Genomic DNA, 12,500 nt, shown 5'->3' on the forward strand with positions numbered 1-12,500 from the left:
AATAACTGCTGTCAACTTCACTTACAGAAGCCCTCTGCCATCTTTTGCAGAGCTGAATTAACCAAGGATGCCCGCATCCACAACGCAGTCCCTTGATGTAATTCATCATACAGGTAAAACAATTTTAAACAGCATCAATAATTATTCACATGGGTGAAACAAGGCTGTGGGGATCTTTCTGCACACTAATTACATGTGTTTCATCAATGCTCATGCCAGGAGATTTTTCTTTTCTTCAAATTTTTGCGAAGTTTGGTGACTAACTGAATATGTTTGCTGTTTCTGTGTGTCAAATCAGACACAGAAGTATTAAAAAAAAAAGCCTCACAATGTGAAATTTAATATAATATCATCACAGCCTCTTCTTTCCAGTTTTCAGAAGTTAACTATTGTCACCACTCTCAACACAAACATACCTCAGCAGTCTAGCTCTGCCTTAACAGGAAAACAAAAAAGGATATCTTTTTTAAAATAAACATAATAATTTGCAATAGCTTCTCTAAATGTGGGTCACTGGGGAAAACACACAATGCATTTCAAGCTGATTACTATTTTTGCAGTTATGATGCATAAAGTTGTATTCAGTGTCGAGAAATGAAAGTCCTCCTACACAATGCATCCTAACTTCAGAATCTGCTCTTTCCACTAGGTCAAGCAAGCAACTTCAAGCTTTGCCCAAAATTTGTACATGTGATGGAGCTATAGAGACAGCAAGAAAACAAGTTACTTCAAGTCCACAGAGAAGAACCCAAAGAAGTCCTTCCTACAACTCAATGAACAGGAGGGAAAACACCCTGATGTCTGGCTCAAAACAGAGGCTCATTTTACAGCTGACTCAAAGGTGTAACAAAAAGCCAACTAAAGGGCAGTAATATATGTTGAGACCAATGCTGGTATCCAAAACTTCACAGGAATTAATGATAATTCTATATAACAGTTGCAGTAGCAAAGCATACTAAATTACACACGCATGCTGTCCCAGACTACAGTGCTATTTGCCATTTAGCACTATGTTTACACGGTAAGGGATGGACCAGAACAGAGAAGGAGTATCTGAATTATTGGCACTGCATTTCATTTTGTGCTGAATCATATTCAGGTTTCGTTTTCTGTAAAGGGGTTATCAGAAAGCACGCAGCTCAGACTTCAACTGCATCCAGAGGAACTGGGACCCACACAGGTATAAATCTCAAAAAAACCTATATATAAAAGGGTCTGTCTTTAGCTCTGACAAGCATTATTTTCAGTTGAAATTTTTACATTCTAGCAAACCTTCTCCATGCCTCCTTAAAATAAATGATACCTCAAATAGTATCATCAGACACATTAATTTTACAGTCAGATTTAAACAAACAAGTTGTTCTTTTTCTGTCTCTAGAAAGAATTTCCTTGTTTTATGTACTTTGTTGAACAATGCAATGGCAGAACTGCATGTGACATTTTCTTCCCATAATGGTACCTGTTGAAAAATTTACACTATTAAAAATGGCCCACACTAACATTTAAATGTTGATTATAATTAACCTGACATTTGAAATACAGTGGTTGCAGTGTTGTCTTGAGGATGTTCTGCTCAGCATTACCTAACTAGCCCCTTTTCATACTTACGTGCTTTCTGTACATTATTCTGTCAGTTACTGAACAAATAAGACATCAGTTGCTAATGTATCAACATGCAAAAACTACGCTTAAGGGCCAAACACTGCCCCAATCCACAATGTAACTCCCATTCATGTCAAGTACTGTTAAGGTTGTGACAACCAGTAAAAGAAGGGAACTGAAAAGTAGAGGATCAATTTTCTCCCTGATCTGTAAGGAATTTATGCAAACGGCTCACTGCAGAATAAGGGATGGGAAAGGCAGCATGTGTCATGCCACGGGAGGGGGATGGCTGGTCTTCTGCTGCTCTGGCCCATTCTGCATAGCCTTGGCCAAGGCACTGGGGTTAACATTTTGAGAAACTCCCTGCCATTTCAGGTGTGCTAGGTGGCCACGTCACCAGTGATATCACTCCCTGTTTTTTCTGTAACATAAGGGTAAGTGATTTTTCAAAAGATTTTTCAACAACCAAGCGAGCTGAAAGTGAAATTGTATACCTAAGTACAAAAATATGCTCTTCTCGATGGACAATTAATACTCTGTTTCAACCCCATGTGAAGAATTGCACACTCATCATGATGTATCTATATGCTGACAGCCCTCGCCAGGAGTGGCCAGTGGGGTGACCAAAGGAAAAACCACGGGAGAAGCCTCAGGAGCACCCTGCTGTCTGGCCAAGCCTGGAAACAAGAGAGAAGAAACTGGTTTCTTCCAACAGGCTCTTGGACATTCCCAAGCCGTGACCGTGTATTTCAGCTCAGTGTATGCAAAGGATTTAAGGTAAAATCCTGCAGGTAGATAGAGTATGGGGGGGGGGGGTTAATGCTTTCTTACTCTGTAGATAACAGAATCCTGTAATAGTCATAACACTGTGTAGCACAGTAAGTATAAATGATAAAATCTGAGAATTAAATAATAGCATTACCCTTGCATTTCCTTGCTTTTGTCATCTGCAGACTCTAAACAGAAGAGATCTTACCTGATTTTTTTGTGTGTGTGATTGCTATCTCCTCTTTTCTATTACTAGTGAGTGTCTCTCATCCTAAGAGAAACGAGGACAATACAAGTGATATGACAGGAAGCTTAGGGTACACCCACTCTGTTCCCACCAGAATAAAGACTGTTCTCAGGAAAGGTACATAGATAATAAAAACGCATTTTTAGAAATTTTTCAGGCAACCATGATTGGTATGGGAATGGTGATTCTAATAGGATGTACCATCAGGATGCAAACTCCACAAATAAGGTAACTCAGGATTCAAAAGACAAAATTTTCCCAACAGGCAGGACATCAACTGTCTTTAAGATCTTACATTAGCAGGAAGGAAACCCAGAAAAGTCTGAAATGCACACCTCAAGAGTTGCTTGGTCCTGAAGCCTAAAAGTCAATGCTTAAGCCTGTGCCTCACCCCACCAGGTTGCTTTTACACATAAGAGCTACGGAGTACATGTTTAGTTTAAATACTTAAACCCACTACAGCCTTCAACGAGAGATTATGGTACTATTTTGAACCCCAATAACAAACCCATTACAGGCTTCAACAAAAGACTGCGATACTATTTTGAACTCCAATAACAAGCAGTGCTCCTGTATCATGTAGGTAAATTATATTTTTCTATTTATATTTTTAGCTAGAGTCCTGAGTCTGTTACCCAAGTTGCACTGCCAGGTGAGACATATTACACATTAGTAAGGCTCTTGGCTCTCTCCTGGCTTCTCTTCTCAGGAAGTGTTTGTTTCCTTATTTCTGCTAATGACAATGGGATGCATCAAGGTTTATATATCTTGACTGGGAGACATTAACTTTGGTAACTGTGTGGTCAACCAAACTCTGCTATCCTTATGGCTGTCTCTGCACTGAAGTGATAGGCCAGCTTCTTGGATGCTGATGACCACACGCAGATTTGTCTTCCTATGAATCTTGAGGGCGCTGATTAAATCACATACACTAGATTCTCAAACTGAAATTTCTCTGCTGCATACGCACTTTTAAGTGGTTACACAGCATTAAAAGCACAGCTGAATGCTTTTAGAAATATAAATAATTGATTATTTATTTATCCTTCAAGATAGCCTTTTCTCCCAATAGATTATAGAGCTTGTTCACAGGAGAAACAAAAGCATAGCCTGGAGAAAGACAATATACCTCATTTTTTGCTTGAAATAGAATCATAGACTCAACTAGGTTGGAAAAGACCTGTAAGATCATCAAGTCCAACCATTACCCCAGGACTGCCAAGACCACTACTAAACCATGTCACTGGGGGCTTCGTCTACACGGCTTTTGAACACTTCCAGGGATGGTGACGTCACCACTTCCCTGAGCAGCCTGTTCCAATGCCTGATCACTCTGTGAATGAATTTTTCCCAATATCAAATCTAAACCTCCCCTGGTGCAGCTTGAGACAGTTACCTCTTGTCCTTTCACTTGTTATTTGGGAGGTGAGACCGAACACCATCTCACAACAACCTCTATTCAGGTAGTTGTAAACAGCAATAAGGTCTTCCCTGAGCTTTCACTTCTCCAGACTAAACAACCTCAGTTCTCTCAGCCATTACACATAAGACTCATTCTCTTGACCTTTCACCAGCTTTGTTGGCCTTTTTAAATGAGTATGGAGTTGGTATGACTCTAATGTTCATGATGTTTAAGAAAATAGTTTTGTTGCTTAACTGTATCCTTGATATAATTTTGATGATTTTTAAGTATTTAAGGACACAGTTCATAAGCCTTAGGAAATTACAAATACATTACCTTATGAGGAATCAAATGTCAAGAAAAAAAAATTTCTCCATAATAGCGCAGCTTAATGTTTTAGTACTTCTCTTTCCCTGCACAAAATTTGCTTTTCTTATTCTTTAGACACAAAGAACAGGACTATTCTCGAAGTTACCCTACTGGTATAGTTTAAAAATAATAGTCTAATCTTTCTGAGGACTGAAAAGACAAGTGAATAAGAAATGATGGATGAACAGTTGTGAACATTAGTGAGGGGCTTTCCCAGATTTAATGCCATTTATTACAGTTTGACTCCTGTTCCTGATTAATAGGCACAAAATTGTCTTTTCACTTTTCAAAATACATGTGTTTGTTCCCATATTCTAGGTGTGGTGGGACTAGAAAAAAAGAATGGATGTGGCTGCAGAGTTCCTGGTTCACAACATTTATTTTGGGGTTACATAGAAGAAATCCTACATAGGAGGAATCACCGGTATTTTCATATCTGCATTTTGGCTCTATTACCTTCCTTTTACTTTCACAGTAATTTTAAACCACTTCATTAACTTCAATAATTATTCAATAACTAATTGACTTCAAGGCCAACTTGGATGGGGCTTTGAGCAACATGGTGTAGTGAAAGGTGCCCCTGCCCATGGCTGAGGGGTTGAACTAGATGATCTTTAAGGTCTCTTCCAAACCCTTCCATTCTATGAGTCTATGAAAAAGGCTCCAGATAACTACAGAATTTGGTCTACTTTTTATACCGACTGACTGACTGAAAAATCTGGCTGCAGGAAAGACAGAAGAATGCAAGATTTACAGCAGAGAGACGGAGCCAACCCTGTGTTCTGATTAGCAGTTTGGATGCCATTGTTCTGTCTGGAAAACACATGTCATCCACAGAATCACCCAAGTTGTCCATTGACATCTGCCAACATATCCTCCATCATTCCTCTCTTTCTTATTTCTCACTCTCATCTTTATATGTCTTTCCTCATTTCCCTGTTTTTCTGAAATCCCCACAAGTACTCCAACACAGTTAGGAGTTATCCATTGTAAAAACTGATATGTGTTTCACCCCCCCCCCATCAATATCACCTTCAGTCTCAAGCCGATCGTCTCAAAATAATAGAACATAGACCATTCCTCTGAGTCTTCTAGCATGTCAGATTTGTGCTGTGTTTCTCTCTGGGGACAGAAATTCATAATAGCCCAGAGGCTTCATATTTTTTAAATTGTCACACTAAGACTTGGGTGCCTCCATGAAAGAAGCAGTAGAAAGAGATGCCTGAAGGTAGCCTGAGAAGAATCCAAACTGATGTCAGGTTTCCTTCTACCTTCCCATCAATAGGGTCTTTGAAGAAGAAATCTCTTCAGAAAAGAAAAAATAACTTTCTCTTTAGTTAAAAAGGCTACCATGGTTTCAGTTTGGAGACTGACAGTTATGTTAGCTTTATTACCTTAAAATCTATACAGCCTCATGATTTGCACTGGATGGCTTTTCCTCCACAAGTTTTGATAATGTCCTTGAAAGAGAAATACAGATGTATAGCTTCATTCAGCATTGACTTTGGAGGTGAATATTTTACCCCGTTTCCTTTTCCTGACTGTTTGGAGTGTAGTAGTAGTGATAACTCCTAGGCAGTATGCCTAAGAACTCTGTAGCAGGGGTAAAATAAATAAATAAATAAATTTTAAAAAATAAAAGCTTTTACTGGACTAGAACAGTCCCAAGTCTGATAGTTTTCCTTCTTCACTGCAGTGACTGATGATGAGGGATAGAGAAGATGAAAGGGGAGCTGGAACTGTGCATTGTTGTCTGGTATCGTTTGTCCCAAAGATACTTTTATTGGTTTTATTATTGGTTTTAGCTTCCATGTAAAAAGAAAATATTCTTAACTGAAGAAAAATATGTTTTCCAAGGTCTACACATTTTTGCGTACAACTTTTTAGAGAATACAATCTCATGTTCTTTAAGAGTCCTGAGAAAAGCGGCAGTCTTGCTATAGTATAACTTCTTCAGCAAAGTATAATTTCTGTCGAAATATATGGACATGGCATTTTTCTGAAAGATATGAAATTGCAATTTATCCACCTTGCATGTCTATCAGCCTATTCAGATTTCACTCTTGCTGGGAAAGACCTGCATTGCAGACTGTACAATGGTGTCACGCCCAAGCAGAGCTACAACAGCTGAACATGATTATTTCTTAGGAACCCAGCTCTCTCACCATCTCCCTGGAAGGATTTAAGTTTATAATTGCCAGCAGAATAATTCTCCTCCAGCTGGTAGAAGAATTTGTCAGGTTCCTATGTTTATGAGGGAAGTATGAGTACCTGGGAGGGGAGCCCCCAGCTCTGTGGCCTGAAGGGGACTTCGTAGGTAAAAGTCAAATTGTCCTACAATTATTCACCTAGGATGTATTCTATAGGACAAAAAAAAAAAAAAAAAAAAAAAAAGGAAAAGAAAATTGTCTCTTACTTGCATCAAGTAAATGTAGAGCAAGAAAGCAATTTATTTTTTTTCTTCTGGTCAGAAAAGACCAGGATGGTGGCTGAGTGTTGTGGATATGTGGTTTGTATGCTCTTGTCAAATGAGTCAACTTCTTCATTCTCAAAGAAGTCAAATCCACTGTTAACACAATGGCAGAGGAGCTGTTGCATATATCTATCTATCAGGTAGGCAGGTGGGAGGAAAGGTAGGATTATCCAAATATTGCAGGCTGAAAATTTTATTACTAAAACAAATCCAGAGAAATGTTTCCTGAAATCCTTTAAGACTGTCAAATGAGACTTAGTCTTCAAAGCTGTCATTATGTGCTACGTAAATCTATATTTACAGACATAATTCAAATGGTGGCCCACTGAGTACACTGGTATTAGCATCCACACAACTGCCAGGAGAAGTTCTAAAATATCACAGAACATTCTTTTTATATGAAAGTGGCACCTAGATTCCCCAATGTGAATGGAAAGATCCTTCATAAATGGACACAAGTGGCACCAGAGACAAGCATTTGATGTACGGGATAAATCCCTATTACTACAAAACTTCAGCTGCAACAGTAATTCCAGCTGGGAAGTACTTACTAGAAACAAGTGCCATGGTATCTGATATACTGCTAACAAAACAGATGATTATCATGCTCCCAATTCCTCTCACCTTAGGTTTCAGCGTAGAGCCCTTGGGACCTTGACCAAAAAACCTGGGAACACAGAGCTGTGCACTGCATATCCTGCCACTGTGCCAGCCAGGAGGGCTTGGAGACTTCATACCTGCAAATTGCTACTGATCATCCTGGCTTGTAGGCTCCAACATTTAAGGTTAGAATGGAGTAAATACAGGAAAAATTAATTTTAGTAACTGCTGTATTTTACTGGAAGCACCACTGTAATCATGGGAGGAGAAAGAAGTAATTCTAGGGCAACTCCTTCTCTTTCCTAGTATCAACCGGTTCTTCTGTGGAACTTTGATACAATATCTTTCATTTCAGTGGAACTAAGATCTGGTCCTGGCATCACTCACACAGACTTTAAATTGACAAGATTCATTTACTCCCAGGCTGTAATACAGCAACTTTATTCCCACCCTTTAACTTCATATAAAAAAACCAAAATGGAAAAACATGGATTTCTTCACCTCTAGTAAAGTTATAACAGTGTTGATTACCTTCTTTAACCCATGCAGGGAAGAAAAGAAAAGGAAAAAAAAAAAAAAAAAGGGAGGAAGAGCACTATACTGAAGCTTCAGGGAAAAAATAGACAACTTTAAGCATGTGTCATTCATTTAGTCATTTAGACTAGTGCCTTCTCTTCTTTAGAAAATTACTCAAGACCTCTTGCTTTCTAAAATCTACAGTATTACACTTCTAGGGAAATAATACCTTTATATTCTGCACTTCAAAACCCCAGCAAATAATTACCTTTGATGACTGAATAAAAAAAATAAAAAAAAAAAAAAAAAAAAGAAATAAATAAAGAAAAAAAGGATCTGCAAGACTGCAGCAAAAGAATGCTGGAGAAAAGATGTTAAAACTATTGCTGCACTTCTGTGTTTCGATGTAATTTACAATCTATTTGACAACAGTTCTGCAATGATTAGTAAAATATGTCAAGAAGCTAAACAATATAAGCATCACATTGAAAGAAATTTAGCAAGACCCCTTTAATTATTATTGTACATGACAATTCAACAAAATATTTAAAATCAACAAGAAGAAAAAAAATATTAAGAGTCTTTTCTGAAAAAATGTACTTATTATTGTGCCTGAAGGATATTCAGGAGGAATGTGAAAATAACTGTAATTTATTTAAGACCTGGAAGTATGAAATAATAAACTACTAAACCATCAGAATTGTTTTGGTGGTGTTATCTGACATGAGGGCAGACCTTGTCTCGCTCTAAGTTTTATAGTAATAAGACCTTGGAAACAAAACCTTGAAAAAACAGAACATAAAGAAAAGGGAAATTTGTCCTTGTATAAGTAGATATTGTGTCTATCACCTTCTTCCAAAAAGGTTGCTCAACTTTATAACCATGTAGTATGCAGAAAGTCAATAAAAGCTGTACTACATTCAAACATTTAGAAATCACAGACTGGTCATTTTGCAACTTAAAATGAGTAATATCATCATGTAAAAAAAAGGCAACCGTATAATGATGCTCTATTTCTATGGAGAAGTCCCATATCCACCGGCATTTTATCCTCCTTCACCCCAAAGATTAATAGCTACACATCTGACTCATTTTTCATACTGCATTTAACCCACAATTTAGAACCTAAACAACTGGGTATTTCAGCTCAGGAGGAGTGATTGTTTCCTTTTTTAAAGTTTAGAGAGAAAACTGTTAATGTTAACCCTACCTTCTTCTGATGCAGCCACATCTTGCCTCCCAAAGACATATTTCTCTGAAGAGAAACCTCCAAACTTCCATGCAAAAGCATTGTGCAGTTCTAGCCTCTTCATTAAAGATAAAAAATTAAAAAAAAAAAAAAACCAACAGCAAAAACAAAAAAAACCAAACCAAACCAAAACCAAACCCAACAAAACCACAATTGCCTTGAAAATCTCAGGCAACCCTGAGATTTTGGCAGCCCTGTCTGGGTTGTTTGGGGTTGAGGCTTTTTTCCTTGTTTTCTAGTTTCCTGGTGTCAACAGGAAATCTTGTATCTTAACAGGTAGCATGACTCTTCAGGGCCCATTAGCAGGGATAATGGGAGAGATCAGCTCTGCTTAGAGAATAACCCCACTGAACATCACCTGCCCAGTTCCAAGGAGAGGAGATGGGGGGTGGAGGATGCAACCATTAAGGTGGAAATGAGGGCTTGCCAGCCTTCCTCCAGAGGTGTTGCTGCCACTAAAGCTCCCAGGGAAAGGTTTCTGAGAGTGTTTTGGGAGCGGGGTGGTTTAGGGCACATATAGGATGCTAATGCCACTGACTTCACCAGAGTTGGGCAAGGTGTGTGGTGAGGCTGTGGGATCTACCTGTGATGGGCTGGGGCCTGAGGGATATCAGGACCTCACAGAGGGTCCCCTCCCAGGCTGTAATATGGTTGCTGGTCCTGGCTTGCTTGCTTTGTTTCCAACATTTTGCTGCTGTGCAAGCACGGGCCCCATTCCTAATACATTAAAACCTTTCTGTTTTCAAAATAGCATCGTTGCACCTCAGGACTGACAAAACCAGACAGCGGTGAAAGGGACGGCGACATGGCAGACACAAAAGCTCATCGCATTACGGCCACTCTAAACAGAGCACAAAAGCAAGGGAGTCAGCGATGTGTAAACCAAACAATGTGAGGGGAAAATATATTGAATAATTTCTGTCATGAGGCAACTGACTAAAGCCAGGCTCTAATTGAATTAAACTCCCATTTATTTGCTCAGGCCTAAACAACAGGCTGGGGAAAGAAAAAAAAAAAAAAACCAAAAAAACCCTGAAAAAAAACTTAAGGTTTGCTCAACTGTTCAGAGGTACCACCTTTCCTCACCCCTGTATAAATCCACCATCTGTGCTCACACGCACACATGTGCCATCGCACAGCAAATGCGCTGAGACCCGACTGAGCACAGGAGCCAAAAAAGCACCAGGCACACAAAAGCTCCCCAGGCTGCCCCAGGTCTAAAGGAGCAAAAATAAAAGAGGGACGGGGTGGGGGGGGGGAAGAAAAGATCCTTTGCTCATTGCCCAGGTGAGATAGCCTGGTGCGTCCTCTCAGCCTCGACACGCGTCAAGTAAAAGAAAGGTTAAAATTAGAAAATTCAATTTATTTGATAATTTCCCAGAATAATTAGAGTTAATATGGGTTAATTAATATGCAAATCTCTCAGCAGATGTTCTGCAGCAGGGCCTGTGTGAGAAAACAGCCTTTGCTTTCTCCTACGTGATTTTGGCTGTCAGTTATTGGGTATAATTACTGTAACTAACCGAATACACACAAAACCTTTGGAATATAAAATTGTTACAGTTCTAGTTCTGCACAAGCTGCTACTTTTCTGCAATAAAAGCGAACAATTTCTTTCAGAAAATAGGAGCCTTTTTGTTCCTTTCTTGATTTAAAAAGAAGAAATGAATCAAGTAAATGGCTTATCTTTTTTCTATGCATAATTAGGTCAGTATTATATGAACATTCCAATGAGCAGTGGTACAAACGTACATATAAAATGATAGCTCAAACCACCTGCAAAATCACATTAAATTGTTTTATTCAGAATTTTTTTCTTCATACCAGAACTTTGAAATGCTCCAATGTCTTTCCTGCCAACGTTGCCAACATTTGTCGAATTCAAAGTGATCCCGTAACTTCTATTATTTTTTAAAAGCACAAAGCAACATTTCTTCAAAGGCATGGGAGCATTTAGGACCGATAAAACAAGTCATCCTTTGAAAGGTAGACCAGTGCTGTGTTTGACCTTTTGGGTTTTTCAGAAAGAAAAATAATTGCAGTGAAGAGCTTGCAACTTTGAACAAATAACAAGAGGGTTTTGCTGTGTAGTCCACAAGTTTGCAAAACATAGCCATGCATCCCATGATCCAAATTGGCCTTTACCCTCTCCTAACGAGAGATAGTATTTCACATATATCAAAGTACTTAGCACTTTGACATGTCATCAGGTAAATAATACCTTTTCCTCCATGGAAAATGACATGGGCTGGAGTGCTCTGGCCTGCATCAGTGAGATGCAGGTAACTCAGGATTACTCACCTGAGTAAAGATTTCAGGCTGGAGGTGAGCTCCATTAACTGAAAATAGTCAAAAAATGCAACTCCTGAGCATTATTTATGGTGCTGCTCTACATCACAGAGACATTTTTCCTGATGCATTTTGCCTTAAAACTTCAATTTATTTATTTTGTATTTATTTTAGGTGTTTCATTTTTATGCCTGGTTTCTCCAATTCCATCTATAAATTTCCTTTCCTGATTGTCAGGACTGGAAAGATAGTTCAGAAATGTAAACAAACCTTTCCTGCTCCTTTCTGGCTTTTTTTAAAATGTTGCTGGGAGGGTCATCTGTTTTCTAAGAATGCTTTAAATAACTTCTGCCTTGGGAGACAGCTGAAAAAATTATCATTTTTTTCTATAAATCACGAAACAAAAGACCTTCACCCCTTCAAAATGCTCTCTCACAAACTTTCACTTTTTGCCACCCCTCTGGCATTGCAATAACCCCTGCTCATTGCACTGGCACACCCTTGCCAAGAAGTGGAAAATAAAGATGGAAATGGAAGATTTTCTTTAACCTTAATCACTAGAATTAGGGATTTTTTTTCTATTTTTTTTTTTTATTTTTTTCTCCAAGCTGTCACACAAAATGAAGAGAAAGACTTTTTTTTTTTTTAATAAACCAACTTTTATTCCCTTCTTCTGTTAGTTCTAACTTCCTAAGCCCTCTCTCTCTCTAGACAGAAGCTGGACACCTTGTTTCTTGTGTTGGTTTCATTTTAGTCATCAAGATTATCTGCTTGCTGACAGCTGCATGATCCATGACCTACACACTAAGACAAAAAAAAGTTTGAAAGCAGCTACGAATTTTATCCCTTCCTGGGTTGAAGCTATCTTACGAAGTATAGATAACACATTATCTTTGAGAGCAAAATAATACTGCACAAAATACTAAAGATGTTTAAGGAACCTTCTGGCTCCATAAAAGTTATTATTCAGAAGTTTACATAGTCT

The 12,500-nt window shown here is 38.5% G+C and overlaps 1 protein-coding gene across 6 annotated transcripts in view; it reads right to left on the reverse strand.

Annotated features, from left to right (window-relative positions):
* The window catches only part of ZEB2 (zinc finger E-box binding homeobox 2), a 117,954-nt gene that overhangs the window by 34,412 nt on the left and 71,042 nt on the right, over nucleotides 1–12,500 (reverse strand). The window contains exon 1 of one of the 6 annotated variants that reach the window (XM_080620773.1): nucleotides 9,188–10,858. The exons of 4 other annotated variants lie outside the window; for them this stretch is intronic. In XM_080620773.1, coding sequence (XP_080476899.1) covers nucleotides 9,188–9,290 — 103 coding nt within the window. In that variant the 5' untranslated portion in view covers nucleotides 9,291–10,858. Of the gene's footprint in view, nucleotides 1–9,187; nucleotides 10,859–12,500 lie in introns of those variants that run through there. One more of the 6 variants, XM_080620772.1, reaches the window with a different exon arrangement.

This window comes from Psittacula echo (genome assembly GCF_963264785.1).
Source record: "Psittacula echo genome assembly, chromosome: 6".
NCBI classification, from domain to species: Eukaryota; Metazoa; Chordata; class Aves; order Psittaciformes; family Psittacidae; genus Psittacula; species Psittacula echo.